We start from the raw sequence: 16,418 nt of genomic DNA, 5'->3' as shown, positions 1-16,418 counted from the left end.
AAAATATTTTATTCATTTATTTATTTGAGAGACAGAGAGAGAGAGAGACTGAGAGAGAACATGATCGCAGGAGGGGGAAGGAATAAAGAGTGAGGGAGAAGAAGATTCTGTGCTGAGTGAGAGCCCAACGTGGGGCTCCCCTCCAAGACCCTGAGATCATGACCTGAGCTGAAATCAAGAGTCAGAGTTTAACCAACTGAGCCACACAGGCGCCCCGGTAAGCAAGGCTTTCTTATACTAAAACCCTTCTCATTATGTATTCAATGTTTCATCAAAAGACAGATCCCTGAGGAACAGACACATAAATTACACATGTTCTCACAGGACAATAGTTCATTAGCATAGCTAAGATGAAAATAAATGGAGGTGAGGGAGTGTAACAGCTATAGTCAATCCCTTAAAAAACTGGCCTAAAATATTTGACTGTCTTTTGGGGAAGTAGCAAAAGAACAGAGCTGAAGAAAATTCCTTCACCTAATATGCTTTTCTGCACTGCCAAATGTAAATAAGTGTGTTAGTCTAAGTTACTCATTTCATATAGTCATATTTACTCCTGTTATTGCTTTTGACTGACAAATGCAATATTTGTTGTTGAAAGAATCTACAGAAAAATAATTTGCATAGTATGATGTCACTTCATGCTGGAAGTCTTTGTTTATATCACCTCTTAACTTGATGGACTGGCTGAAACCATGCTTATCTGTGTATTGCCTCAGCAACCCGTATTTGTCCTGTATCACTGCCCTATGGAATACTTTTTGAGATTCACAACATACTGTTTTTTAATTAAAAAACTTCTTTGCATTTTATCAATAAAGTCATTAGTAAGATAATGGGATAATAACACATATGAAAAACCTAAAGCAAATTAATGTTTATAAGCATTGGATGCTCTTTTTCCTTTTATTTTAAATTTGATCCTAAAAGTGGTGTGTGTTTGTGTGTGTGTGTGTGTGTGTGTGTGTGTGTGTGGTTATAGGTATATAAACATCCCAGTGAGAGGTGAGGAATCGTAAAAAATTCAGATATTCATGGAGATATTTAAGACTCAAAAAATATTATTCAGAGTCTAATCACACAACTCAATATTTTCTGTAATAGTATAGTAGCATATAGTAGTATTTTAGGATTTTACAAAGTTACACAGTTAGGTTCCATGTATCATCATATGCCAACTCTTTATATGCTCAACTAGATTTTATGTGCCCTGTGGACAGTTTTCAGTCTTTTAACTGTGTTATAAACTCTAACATTTGATTGAGAAAAACAAATAGATTAGATGAATTCTCAAGATTAGAGACTTCCAGTTCCAGGCAAGATGGAGTAAATATAATCTATTTTACTTCTCTAATTACAAAAAATACTCTAGACAAAAGCTGTAAGTCATTTATCCGAAGGATCTCAGAGGTGGAAAAAGGAGAGCACTTTGACTGGGCGCCTTCGGACTCAAGGAATAACACGATAGTGAGTTCCATAGTTTTGTGGTTTTTTTTTTTTTCCTTGTCTCATATCCCAGTGATGCAAAATGCCAGGTAAAAGTGGCATCCAAGAAAAGCCAGACAACTAGTAAAGGGTGGCCAAGCAGAACAGAAAAGTTTCACTCATACTTGTCTATTCTGTGGGTGATATCAGAAAAATGGCAGGTTGCTCCCCCCACTTAAATAATGGTGCAGCAAGGGGTCAGTGAGAAAAGCCCCTCCCTGGTACAGTCCCTGGGTAGAAACCTGTATTCCACTCCCATCCCCATTTCAGCAAAGAGATGGCATCCTTTCCCTATGAGGTCTGTGATAACTGGCTGCCCGCCTCCATGACTTAAATAGGAGCGCCTCTCCTCTCAGAGCCCCTGGTTGCAATTCTGATTTCTACTCCCTGCTGAAATAATAAGGCAACAGAATAACTTTCTGCAGCAGAAGGTTTTGGGGGAGGGTGTGACTATTACGAGATCACCTGAGGGAGTTCCTCGGTGGTAATGGAATAGTCCTTTGATGATTAGTGGAATAGTCCTAGTGGAATAGTGGAATAAAGGAATTAGTCCTTTGATGATAGTTACTCTAATCTACACCTGTGATAAAATTTCATCGAATTCTATCTATGTCCTCTCAACCAACCCACCAAACACGAAAATGAAACCTGGAGTAATCTGAATAAGGATTGTATCTAAGTTAATAGTATTGTACCAAAGTCCATTTGTTCTTTCTCTTCCCTTCTCTTCCCCCTCCTCCCCTTTCTTCCCTTCCTTCTTTTCCTCCCTCCCTCCCTCCCTTCCTTCCTTCCCTCCTTCCATGCTTGTGTGTTTTTTTTTAATGAGAGAGAAGGAGAGAGAGTGAGCGAGCATGTGAGTGGGAGAGGGGTAAGCAGTACAGAGAGAGAGAGAGAGAGAGAGAGCTAATCTTAAACAGGCCCCATGCCCCGTGTGGAATGCAGTGCAGGGCTCATCTCACAACCCTGAGATCATGACCCCAGCTGAAATTGAGACTCAGAAGCTTATTGGACCTGAGCCACCAGGCAACCCCAAAGTCAATTTCTTTAAAACAAGAAAAAACATATAGCTATATTATTAGTTTATATTTAATATAATAGTATATTACTTATTCAATTCTAACTTACTTTAAGTAATTTTTTTTTAAAGAGAGAGACAGTGCCAGCAGGGGGAGGGGCAAAGGGAGAGGGAGAGAGAGACTCTCAAGCAGATTCCTCCCTGAGTGTGGAGCCCAAGGCAGAGCTCCATCTCAGGACCCTGAGATCATGACCTGAGCTGAAATCAAGAGTCAGAAGTTCAACCAACTGACCCACCCAGGTGCCCCAATTTGACCGCTTCCAAATTTCTGAATGCTTTCTTCCTGAACATCTGGACACTGAATAACAAATGTGTTACGTGATAAAAACTTTTTAGAAAATTCTGTTTCTGCCACTCACATTTTCTAATACTATTACTAAACCAACTATGACTAAAAACAACTATTTTCCCCTAATTTTCAAAATTTGGGACTGTAATCCAAGAAGAGTAACAACCTTAAAAGGAAAGGAAATTTACCCTTCACACCTGAATAACACTCTTGATGGTTTAATGAATATATGCATATTACAGGATAAACTCAGTATGTGGGGGTCAGTATGTGGGACTGAACTACTGATGCAATATTTTAAAATAACTGAGCACACAAAAAATTGAAGTATAATAAAATTATAAGTGACAGTGATAATACTTTGGTTTTTGTGTTATGCCTTATCCCTAAGGAATACAAGATTACTGATTTAATCTCACCATTTAACAGAGTTCTACATTGATGTCTCTTTTTCAAATGACACGATTAAATGATAGGCAGTTAGGTGCCTGGCCTTCAGCCCCAGTGGAAATCACTAGTATGGCCAGAGTCGTAATTGGGACTCATGCTCTCCATCAAGTGTCTTGGGCTTCACAGTTAAAGTAGATCATTTTCAACTAAATCTCCACATGAATACCATTCCATTGAATGAGCCATAGTTGATACCAGAATAGATCTTATTTTTTGGTAGCATAGTTTCCAGAAGATTTTTCTGCCAGCATAGTGCTACTCCATAAGCAACACATTCAGGCACTTCATGTATTCTTTTCTTTTCTTTTTTTTTTTTAAAGATTTTATTTATTTATTTGACAGACAGAGATCACAAGTAGGCAGAGAAGCAGGCAGAGAGAGAGGAGGAAGCAGGGTCCCTGCTGAGCAGAGAGCCCGATGCGGGGCTCGATCCCAGGACCCTGGGATCATGACATGAGCCGAAGGAAGAGGCTTTAACCCCCTGAGCCACCCAGGCACCACAGGCACTTCATGTATTCTAATTTCATTTTTGTTCCAATATTTTCTTGGCCATTAGGCAACTTGAAGGTACTTAATGGGTTGGAGATGTCAAGAACTATTCATTGCGATGGACCAAGCTTCTTCATCCTAACCTTATAAACAAACTTTCCCAAAGGGAAGGTAGTATCATTAATGCATCATGTCATCACTTACTTTCGTCTTTCCATTTCAAATCGATGGAGTAGTTTCCGAAGACCACCATTCTTAAATCCCTGAAAATGGGCAGCTGGGGCTCCCACAGTGATGACATCGTAGAGAGCGTCTGGAACAGGAATGGACAAGGAGATGAACACTTTGCAAACATTTGTCTCCAGCATGCTATCTGCATTGAAGCATACACACTGTGGGAAGTTTGAGAAATTATTCTGTTTAATTTTGCAGGAGTAACTATGAACTCTCATCTCAAGGGGGCAAGAGGAGCTAATCAATCTTTCTAAAAGCCACCTGTGCACCTAAACAAGTCAAAATATTTCTTTGATTTATGACTACATCTTAATTATATGCTACTGTGTGGAACAGTATGTTCCCTCATTCTTCTATATACTTACTGAGATAACATGTTAATTGGACTTTTGTGTATTTTACTTTATTGAGTTTTGCATCATTTAATTTGCAATCATATTGAAATTGAACAATAATGAACAATCTTTACAGAGAAAATTTACAGAGGAAGAACAAAAATATTAATTCATCTTGGCTCAAGGGCAGAACAGTACTAGTACATTTTTAAAAAATCTATACAGAGTAGTTTCCTGTCTGTGTATACTAAATCTTACACAGTTTTGAACGCAAGCTTTTGCAATTTTCTTAGATGACATGGAAAGAATACATAAAATGTCTCTAGATCTATTTTCCACCAAGATTTTTTGTATTTTTTTTAATAAAAAATCCATACATTTAAATTGAAACTCAATCCTTTGATCTTGAACGCCATCAAGTTTGGTACATATTAAGTTTATTGCTTCAAAACACAGCATCATTTTTACCTTCTAATGAAAAATATCCCCATAAGAAGGAAGACAGAGTGAACATCTCTTGTTAAACTACATTTTATTTGAGAAACCTAATTTCATAGGAGATCCTTTCCAAATTGATTTTGGTATTGACACTGGTTGTTTTTTAGTTCCCGTTTACAGGGAAAACATAAATTATTTTATTAGCTTCAGGTAAACACCATAACTTCTTTATACTGGTTCAGTCCAAAGGCATCTAAAATATTTTTCTTAATAAAAAATGTCTTCAAGTGAAAGTCTTCAGGAGAACCGAGAGAACTCAAGGTCACACAAACAAAAGAAAACAATACAGAAAGCAAACAAATAAAAAAAAAAAAAAACCCAGAATGGAACCCAAATCAACCTATCAATAAGGCACTTATTGAACAGCCATCAATAGATGGCTAGAGTGGTAATCTCTTGCCCTTTTAAAAAGTCGCTAATAAACTAGAAGTTAGCTTTTCTTAATATAGCAGAATATTAGACTTGCATGAAACTTAAAGACTTTATTATCCAAGAGATTAATCTAGGGTTATGAAAATAGTTTCGGGAAAGTCCATAAGTATGTGAAAATTGTATATCTGTTCTACTTCATGGAAAAGGGTCACAGATTTCTCAAATGGTCATGAAAGCACCCAAAAGTTCCCAAAACAAAATTCTAGTCTACCTTCATTTATCTGATGAGAACTCTGAGAACCTTGAGAAATGACCTGCTTTGTCTGAAGTGCCAAAGACCTTATACCCACAGTCTTCTGATATCTAATCCAGGGATGGAGAGCCAGGGGTTTAAATTAGTGACTGGAACCTAGCAAAACACCTGACCACAAAAAGTTGCTAAGGCCCTTTGCAGAATCTTAGAAGAAGAGGCTCATATACAGGAAGAACTCCAAACTTAAGTTGCACTAGCTTCCTAGTGAATCTGACTCTTCAACTCACATATAGTTTCAGCATTTTCCAAAGCTACTTTCTAGGAGCAGAAATTTTCTCTTTGTTCATCATCCACTCTGCTCAGGGGAATTTTAGTCACCTATGAAGGAACCATGAAACTTGGAAGCAGCAGGTAAAGGAAGAGAAGCAAGTTACTCAAATATTGTCTACTCTTCATAATAAAGAGCTGATTAATTTTAAATCTAAAAGAAGGCCTGTGTGTTTCTTGAATCCAACTATAATGAAGAACTTCCAAAGTTATAAACAAGTTCTTTCATATCCAAAGTTCTGACTTTTACTTGTTTCCATTCTTTTTTTTTTTTTTTTTTTAAATAAACCATGCTATTTCTCCTGGTCTTTCTTTCTCTTTCTTCCTTCCTTTCTTTCTTTCTTAGATTTTTTATTTATTTAAAAATAAAAGAGAGAGAGAGAGATCACAAGTAGGCAGAGAGGCAGGCAGAGAGAGGAAGGGAAGCAGGCTCCCGGCTGTGCAGAGAGCCAAATGCAGGGCTTGATCCCAGAACCCTGGGATCATGACCTGAGCTGAAGGCAGAGGCTTTAACCCACTGAGCCACCCAGGCGCCCCTTGTTTCCATTCTATTTCCTGTTTGTGAGCTCATCCATGTTGTAGGTGTTCAAAAATGTCAATAAATAAATATTTTGAGGCTCATTTCAGTTTCTCTTATATGTCCTTATAGATCATGTAAGGTATTGTTTTTTTTAATTGAAGAAATAAAAAAAATTATATATACTATCCAGAAAAAAAACGTATCGGAATCTGAAATATATATATCTCAATGGGATGAGGATGAACACATATCCATCCATGGACCATATTCTATAAAAGTACAAAGAGAATTTATGATAATTCACATGCGAAAGAATGAAATCAGACCCTTGTCCTATGGCATGCACAAAAATCAGCTAAAAAAATGGATTAAAGGCTTAGACATAAGACCTAAAAGTATAAAACTCCTAGAAGATAACAGAGGAAAATTTTATGATGACTGGTCTTTACAGTGATTTCATAGATGCGACACTAAAAGCATAAGCAACAAAAACAAGCAGAACTACATCAAACTGAAAAGCTTCTGCATAATTAAGGAAACTATAGACAAAAAAGTCAACATACAGAAGAGGAGAAAATATTGGCAAATGATATATCTGATGAGAAGTTAATCTCCAAAATATATAACGAACTCCTATAACTCCATAGTAAAACAATTAATAACCTGACTAAAAAATGGGCTAACGGCTTGAATAGACAGACATTTTGCAAAAGAAGACATACAAATGGCCAACAGGTATATGTCAAAATGTTGAAGGTTATTATTCATCATCAGGAAAATGCAAATCAAAACTACAATGAGATACCATCTCACACCTGTAAAAACGGCTTCAATCAAAAAAACAAAAGACAGTGTGTGTTAGCCATGATGTGGACAAATTGGAATACCTGCACAGTGTAGAACTATCATGCTTCAGCAATACCAGTTCTGGGTATTTATACAAAGGAACTGAAATTAGGATCTCAGAGAGATATGAGTGCCTCTACGTTCATGTAAGCACTATCCATAATAGGCAAGAATGCCCATCAGTGGGTGAATGGATAAAGAAAATGAGCTGTATATGTATAATGGGATACTATTTAACTTTAAAAAGAAAGGAACTTCTGTAATATGTGACAATATGGACAATCCTTGAGGTTATTAAGTGAAATAAGCCACAGAAAGACAAATAATGCATGATTCTACTTGTATGAGGTATCTAGGCTAAATTGCTGTCAATGTTTCTATAAAATTTGAATTCAGCTTTATTTTTTATCTTTGTTTTTTAAATTTGAAGTTTTAATATGCTGTCTAAGATAGGAAGAAATACAGAATTCCTTTAAAAATGTCTCACCACATGAAAAAAAGCAAGCCTAGTAACTCTGTGAGATGAATATGTAAATTAACTTAGCTATAGTAATCATTTGCTATACATATGTATAGCAAAATAACATATTTGAAAATATACATAAGTTTTATTAAAATACAAAAACATATTTATTGTTTAAATACTTTTGAAAATTTTTATTTTTGAGATAATTTTGGATTTCCAGAGTTGTTGCAAAATTAGAACGCAGTTCTGTATACCCTTCACTATGTTCCAATGTTAATATCTTATACAGTCAGAGATTATCAGGACTAAGAAATTAATCTTGTGCTATAACATTAAATAAAGTAGATAATATGTTAAAATTAGTTTTTCCCTTTGTTCTTTACCCTTTGTTCTTTCAGGATCCAGTCCAGAACTCCACATTTCATGTTGCTATCATGTAGTCTTCTCCAATCCATGACAGTTCCTCAGCATTTCATTTTTGACCTTGACACTTTTGAAGAGTACTGGTTCCTTAATTTGGGTTTGTCTTATGTTTTCTCATAATTAGACTGAAGTTCTGCACTGTTGAGTAGGATACTATGGAAGTGATATGCCCTTCTCAGTGCGTTATAACAGGGAGTATGTTAAGTTGATATATATTACTTCATGTTAATTAAACTCGATGCATGGGTCAAAGTGCTGACTGCCACTATCTATAGTTGATTCTTCACTGCAAAGTTACTAAATATTTAGAGAAACATATTTTAAGACTGTACAATATCCAGTTTCCTTTTAGACTTGTGCCCACTAATTTTAGCATCTATTGATATATCTTGCCCGTGGCAATTATTACTGCTATGGTTGAATGGTGATTTCCCATTTCCCTCATTCCTTCCACGTTTATTAATTGGAATTCTTTTGGGAAGAATAGTTTATCTTTCTCCTTTAGTTTATATATTCAGCTATCTATCTACCTATTTATTTTTAAATATTTATATATTCATTTTAGAGAAAGAGAGAGAGAAGGGGGAGGGATAGAGGGAAAGAGAGTGCTTAAGCAGACTCTCTTCTGCATGTGGAGCCCCACACAGGGCTCAATCCCCAAGACCATGATCTGAGCTGAAATCAAGAGCTGGTGGCTTAACCGACTGAGCCCCCCTGGTGCCCCTCAGTTATTTATGAACATCAGTATGGGCTCATAGGTATTAGTTTATGATCTAACACTATCTTTATGTTTAAGTTGTTCTAGCTTTGTCCATTGGGAACTCCTTCCATTGGCTTGTAACTATTTATCTATTTCACCTTCTCCATTTGTTGCCATCATTGTAGTTTGTTTCTTAGCACTTCCTTACTTTCTAGAGCCACCAGATGTTCTAGACTCACTTATATTTTCCCTGCCTCAGCCCTAGAATCAACCAGTTTTCCAAAGAGCCCTAGCTCTTTTTACTTGAGGATGGTGTTTAGAAATCAAATACTGGGGGCACTCTGGTCAGCTAAGTGTCAAGATCTCAGAATCCTGAGATCCAGCTCAGCATTGGGCTCAGCACTCAGTGGGGAGTCTGCTTGTCCTTCTGCCTTTTCCTCTCTCTCTCTCTCTCAAACAAATAAATATCTTTTCTTTTAAAAAAAGAAATAAAATACTGGGGGTAGGTATACTCATTCTTACTGCTTTCAATTCTTTCAGTGCCAGAGGTAGGAAGTATATGCATGTATATGCATACTAACTTGTACACACACACACACACCTGCATCTGTACATCTATATTAACAACAACAAGCCCATAAGTCCATATTGTTACCTCCGACTTCAGTTCAGCATTACAGGATTCCTTCTAGCCTGCCTTCCTTCTTTATTTCTAATTTCTTTCTCTGATATTGAGAAACTGGACTCTCCCTATTTTATATTTACAGATTTGGTTAACCATACTATACAAATAAAATAGTTTTAGAATTGTTAATTCATACCTCTGTAAGAAGTAAATATACTAACAAAAGTACAGTGTTTGTATTCTTTTTTTAAATTTAGCCTTATATGTTTTCTTATATCAGATCCTTTATTTCCCATTATTTTCATTAAATTATAATTTTTGTAATTTTATTTACCATTTGTTATCATTTTAAACAATATATTAACAGGAAGTTAACAATAAAGCAGATTGGGAATATGAAATTCTAAGGAAAACTTACAAATCATTAGTAGCACAACAATTAGGATTTGAAAAAAATAAGAATGGAGAGAGAGCCAATTTCCTCATACAGTTATATGTTTTCAAGGGCAAAGTGACCAGGAACTAAAACATAGAAGAGTTTCCCAAGTATTTCTTACTTTTGAACTTCATAGAATACATTTCAAATAGGCAAGTAAAAAGTAGTACTGTTGTTTCAGCACAGCTAGCAGAACTGAATACTTTATCTATATTCCAGAAACCTTTTTTTTCCCATTTCTCCACCTCACAAGCCAACCTTGATATTCCATTAATACCAAGAGGCTTTCTCTGTAGAGACAATAAGTAGGGTTTATGTCTGGATTTTGAAAGAGCAAATAAGGTCTCTCTTGCCTCTCTCACTTTTCTTTGTTGCCTTTTGATTCTATCTACCTTGATTAGAATCACTCCTCAAAAAGGTGGGATCATTAAGTATGTATTTTGTAGAGGCTCAAAAAATTTAGGCATATATAATCTTTTCCTTCATACATTTGAGATCTCCAAAAAGCCGCTTTGAAGTGTTAATTTTTAAACACTGATAACTGTGATATTGTGATTTATAATGTAAAAAAAGAAAGCCAGAGGCTCAAAATAGTCACTTTTGTCAAAGGACCCACATCAGCAAACCAAGGCTTTATATCTAACCTAACTGCAGTTTCAGCCTCCCAGGAATGTAACCTTTAACCAGTCAACATAGAATTTCTTGGTCAGCTAGGAATTTTTTTTTTAATATAATTTTTTATTTTTTATAAACATATATTTTTATCCCCAGGGGTACAGGTCTGTGAATCACCAGGTTTACACACTTCACAGCACTCAGCTAGGAAATTTTACTAAAAGATCCCTTCCATTCCATTAGAAGGATGACTTTGCCTCAAATAATGGATTCCTTTGCCGATAATTTCCTTTTTTCCCCACTTGCTACATTCAAAAAGCTTTCCTTTTTTGCAACTCTATAGGGCTCTCTTTTATTTGTCAGATAGGATGCTGCCTGATTCATGAATCATTCAATAAAGACAATTCGAACTTATAAATTACTCAGTTGAATTTTTGTTGCTTAACAAGGGTAAGAAATAAATATATTTGGTAAATATCCTTGTTCCCTTTTCTGGCAACGTGGTCCTAAAACCCTTGGAATTTCCTAAGGGTTGAGAGCTTTAAAGATGTCTTTTCTTATATTAAAGAAGTGACTTTTGGACCTCCCCTAAGGACAGAGCCTGGTTGTCAGGGCACTCAGCCAAGTAATTAAAGGGTCCGAGTTTTCTATCTCTCCTCTCTACCCAGGCACCTGAGAGGGGAAAAGAGCTGGAGATTGAGTTCAATTCCCAAGGGCCAATTATTTAATTAATCCTGCCTGTGTAATAAAATCTCAACAAAACAAAACAAAACAAAAGGACTAGGTTTGGGGAGCTTCTGTGGTGGAGGTGCTGGGAGAGAGGCGTTCAGAGAGCACGGAAGTTCTATCTACTTTCCCTGTCTGGCCCTGTGCATCTCTTCCACCTGGCAGTTCCTGAGTTACATCCTTCTATAATAAACCAGTGTTCTAGTAAATGAAAGGTTTTTCTGACTTCTGTGAATAGTTCTACTGAATTGGTTGAACCCAAGGAGGGGGGCACATTTGATTTATAGCCAGATGGTCAAAAGTACAGGTAAGAACCTGAACTTTTCAACTGACATCTGAAGTGGAGGGCAGTCTTGTGGACAGAGCCCTTAGCCCATGGAATCTGATGCTATCTCCAGGTAGATAATGTCAGAACTGAGTTGAAACTGAAGACCCCCAGTTGGCATCCATGGAGAACTGGGAAACTGATGGTATGGGAAATCCTTATCTTCACATTGGAATGGTCCCACACTAAAGAGTGGCTCTGAAGGAAACAATTAGAAAGTAGCTACTGAATGTTATTCCCAGAGTTTACATGAAGTTAAGCTGTCCTGTTCAGCTATAGGTTTCTTTGGTTTATCACATGATCTAAAATGGGAATATAAACTGTATACAGCTATATAATCCTTAGGTTTGAAATCCGTTCTGGCATACTTTACACTACTTACTAAAATTTTTAAATACCACACTTACTGGAAAACACAAAATCATGACCCTTAGGAGTCTTAGTATTTTGCAAATGGTATTTGATAATTATTATTTACAAATATCACAGTATTGGAAATGCTGGGTTTATCTCTTTGGCCCCTTCATCCTCAATGCCACTTGCAATTACTATGAAAATAGTAGACAGACCTAGGTAGAACATAGGATTCATTTCCTGGTCTCTTAGTTTAGTTAATAAAGAATGGTATACACTTAAAGTACCGTGTTCAGTCTTGGCTAGAGCACTTGTACTTTTTAAAATTTAGTTAGAACTAACTGAAATTTATTGTATTCCTCTAAGAGTGAGCATATAGAAAAACATATAAAACTAATAATCAATAAAAAATAAAACTCTAAGGGAACAATCTGATCAGTAATATTTGTCTCATTTTAAAATTTTCCTTATTTTATCCTGCTGTTTAAATTATGTATCTTTATGATATTCAGCCCTTAACTGTATAGAATAAAAGCTTTCTTGGTACTAAGAAACAACTACAAAAATCTAGATGGACATATATTTTACAGAAAATTTGAGCAAAAAAAAAATCAGTGGTCCTTTTTTCTTTCTTAAAATAACATAATCTTTTTTTGACAGTTTTTTATAGTTTATATATCAAATATACATATTTGATAGTTTAAGTATTCTTCTTTTGATAGTTTGTATCTCAAAAATTGTCCTAGGCTTTGTGAAAATGGCATCATACATAGCATAATGTGGAAGTGGAATTCAAGTTGTTGAATCTCATCAAGCTACAGATACTAGTTTGGTTTGAAATTTAATAATAGGGCTGCCTCATAGCCTTTAAAAAGCCACTTAATAATAGATATGAGATAATAAGTCTATTTTTTTTTCCCCAGAAGATCTTTTTAAAATTCCTGCAACTATAAAAATAGTGGTAATGAAAGAAAAAATGTAGACATGCTGATCTCATTTCAGGGAACAATTTAGCCATAATCCCGGACTTCAAAATGATCCACAAAATGACTCTGTCATGAATCACAAAACAATAAGGAATTTTAAGGGAAATCTATTTCAAAATAGTCCAAACAATTTACCAACATCATGAAACATCTAAAAGTAATTATACTTCATTGATGAGGTGGTATACCCAAACTAAAGGTACAGAAATCAGGGAGTTCTAAACAGCTCCTCATTTGTTCCTTCCCTCAATACGGAGATTAGAAAACTAAGGGGCAGAGAGGTCAGCTGACCCATCCATACTTACACAATAAATTCTGGCTTACGTCCCACCTGTTTCCAATTATAGCTTTATGATACACTTTTTTTTCTTTCTTTTCTTTCCTCTTTCTTTCTCTGTCTCTCTTGTTATATATTACAATATGCTATTATATATCTATAACATAAAATAAAATAACTTAGAGAATAATATTATAAGAATCCATATTTTATAATATTTATCACTGACCCTCTAGGAAAATAAAATTTGAGGTGGAAAATTTTGTTCTTAAATTCAGGGTTTTTTCTTTGCTATTGTGACTGCTGTCTAAGATCTCTATTGGGATTGTATTTGTTGCATTTAATTTAAGTAATGAACAAGGGTGAAAAATTATTGGGTCTGGGGGGCATCTGACATTGAATGGAGGTTGTTTCATTTGTCAGTATGAGACATGACAACATTAGTTCTGCCCAGTTACTTGTTTCTAGAGCTAGACATTAGCCTTGTCTTTGGTGAATCTGCCTCATATTGTTTGCAAAGCCGCCTCTCCAAATATAGCAGGCATATTAATCAAATGCGGATTGATGTAATTTACTAATGGTAAGAATGAAAATAAATCTAGACTACATCCAAATAACTCACCAGTGAAATACCAAGGCTTGGCCAATCTTACTTGCATCATTACCTTGCAAAATGTTGTCTGTAATTTCAGCTAAACATTCAAATCAGTAAACATGGATCTTAAATAAATTTAACCGCAATTCATTTAATGTGCTGAATACATGTTATATAAGTAAGTAGAAATTTGATTGACTGCCATCTACAGTTTTCAATCATTTTATTTTGTAAATAAGAAAACCAATGCTCAGAAAAGTTATTAACTTGGTCAATGTCTAAGAAGTAAGTGGCAGAACTCCAAAATTCAGTCAAGTTTTCAATTTATATTAAAACATGTAGCTGGTGATCCAGTCTATAAGCACTTATTTTATCTGAATTCCAATCTCAAATAATAAATTTTGAACTTATTATAAAATCATAAATATTTTAAAACATGTAAGCTTAATATTCAATATTACATATATATGTATACCACATATATATGATGTATATAAAATTAAATACATACAATATACACATATATATATGTACACACACACATACACATATTTATATATTTATATATATATATAAAACTTAAATGAGTAACCTTGGGGGAAAAAACCAGTATGCAGTAGAATTCAGGACCTTTGCATTAATTCTTGGTCATTAAGATTTTTAATCTTTTCCCACATTTTCTCCTTTAGGTCTTCAAAAAGAAGTCTTTTTGAAAACTACAGTGTCAAAAACCCTCTAGTTTAAGAGTTGTACCCTCGTTCTGTAACATGAAAATTTTGTTTTTCTTTATACTACTTGATATTTGTCATCACAAAGAATAAATTCCTTTATATATCTTGTTATTATGGGTTGATTTATGCTCCCCCCAAAAATACCTTGAATATGACCTTATTTGGAAATATGGTCTTTACAGATGGAATCAAGTTCAAATCAAGGCTTTAGGACAGACCCTAATTCAAAATGGTGGTGCCTTTAAGGGGGAAATTTGAAACCAGAAGTGAAGAATTCTTTTTTTTAAGATTTTATTCATTTATCTGGCACAGAGTGTATGCATAAGCAGGGGAAGCAGCAGAGGGAGAGGGAGAAGCAGGTTCCACACGGAGCAGGGAGCCCAACATGGGACTTGGTCCCAGAACCCTCAGATTATGACCTGAGCTGAAGGCAGAAGCTTAACCAACTGAGCTACCCAGGGACCCCTGTCAGATAGCCTTTAACTCTCATAGCTTCTTTATTATTAGCTGATACTTTGGTTTTGATGATTTTTAAAACCATTAGATGTTACATTCAAACTACTGACAGATACTCAGTAATCAATTAAGATTTCCTAAATGCTTTGGACCAGTCTATCTCATTTTTATTTTAGTTCTTTCATTGACATAATTTTTGGTGAAAAGGATCCAAGTTAAAATTTCAGATAGTTGTTAAAGGCTACTGAAGCTACTAAAATTTTACATTTCCATAACTACACTTACACCTGCATATTAGCTGGTTGTATAAACACAAATGTATGCACAAACTCAGAAAAATGGTTAACTTTTCTGGTTGTGAAATTTCAGATGATTCTGAAGCAGGACACAGATTTTAACTTTGTAAAACCTCTATATTGTTTTACAATATGGAACCTCTATATTTGTGACAATAGCTACAAAATAGGGTGTTAGCATGAGTCTCTAGATGTATCTTTGTATGTTTGCATATTCATACACTTACCACGAAGGACTGGATGACCTAAAGTAAATTTTGGATCCCTTGGAAGATGGGTACTAGTAGGATGACCATAGCATTTATCATTAAATAGAGAGACTTTTGAGAGGGAAGAGAGGAGAAGAAGTTTTTAATAAGGATGTAGGACAATAGCCATAATATGGGACTTTTGCTGTGTGTGAATAGAGGCAGATAATCACTCTGTTTATGCACAGAAATTGATGTAGCAGTAAGTTAAAGGAAAAGGGAGGGGAAAGAATATTTTAAAATCTTTTTTTCAAATAAATAGCAAGGAATTATGTAGAGTAGCAAGGGATACAATATGATATTCACCTTATTCAATACTCAATATTCAATAATCACTTACTGAAGTGGGGTGCCTGGGTGGATCAGTGGGTTGGGCCTCTGCCTTCAGCTCGGGTCGTGATCTCAAGGTCCTGGGATTGAGCCCTGCATCGGGCTCTCTGCTCAGGAGGGGGCCTGCTTCCCCCTCTTTCTCTGCCTACTGCTATGCTTACTTGTGATCTCTCTCTCTCTCTATCTCTCTCAAATAAATAAATAAAATCTTTAAAAAAAAAACCTTACTGAGGTATGTTTATAAAAAATCTATACACTTTTCTTTGCAAAATGTTTCTCATGTCTAAGTACAGTAAAATACTCTACCACTTTTTTTTTTTTTCTGATAAATATCCTTCTCACAGAGAAGGGGGTGACTGTTGACAATCACCACTAAGTCAGAAAAATGGCCTATGAGTCCATCTCTGGACTTTGATTTTTCAAGTTAAGCATAAAATGAACAAGTATTATTACTGCTTTTTCCTTTTTTTTAAATTCAAACACTGGCATGCATGGTTTCAGCCATCACTGAGACTACTTAAGGATGTTTTCATTTGTTTTGCATATTCACCTGTAACTCAATCCAAGTGCCACATTTTTAAAGTAATGTTCAGAAACACAGCAACAAAAATACTATAGTCCCTTTGTAGTATTCAGGGTCATTATCAACTTCAATTGTT

General features: G+C 35.3%; 1 protein-coding gene across 11 annotated transcripts in view; it reads right to left on the bottom strand.

Annotated features, from left to right (window-relative positions):
- The window catches only part of INPP4B (inositol polyphosphate-4-phosphatase type II B), an 834,661-nt gene that overhangs the window by 147,669 nt on the left and 670,574 nt on the right, over positions 1–16,418 (bottom strand). For all 11 annotated transcript variants that reach the window (XM_059168095.1, XM_059168068.1, XM_059168015.1 and 8 more), the window contains one exon: positions 3,990–4,098. In XM_059168095.1, coding sequence (XP_059024078.1) covers positions 3,990–4,098 — 109 coding nt within the window. The remainder of the gene's footprint in view (positions 1–3,989; positions 4,099–16,418) is intronic.

This window comes from Mustela lutreola, chromosome 1, assembly GCF_030435805.1.
Source record: "Mustela lutreola isolate mMusLut2 chromosome 1, mMusLut2.pri, whole genome shotgun sequence".
Classification (NCBI taxonomy): domain Eukaryota; kingdom Metazoa; phylum Chordata; class Mammalia; order Carnivora; family Mustelidae; genus Mustela; species Mustela lutreola.
The sequence above is the reverse complement of the archived record's forward strand: the minus strand, read 5'-3'. Positions and strand labels throughout refer to the sequence as shown.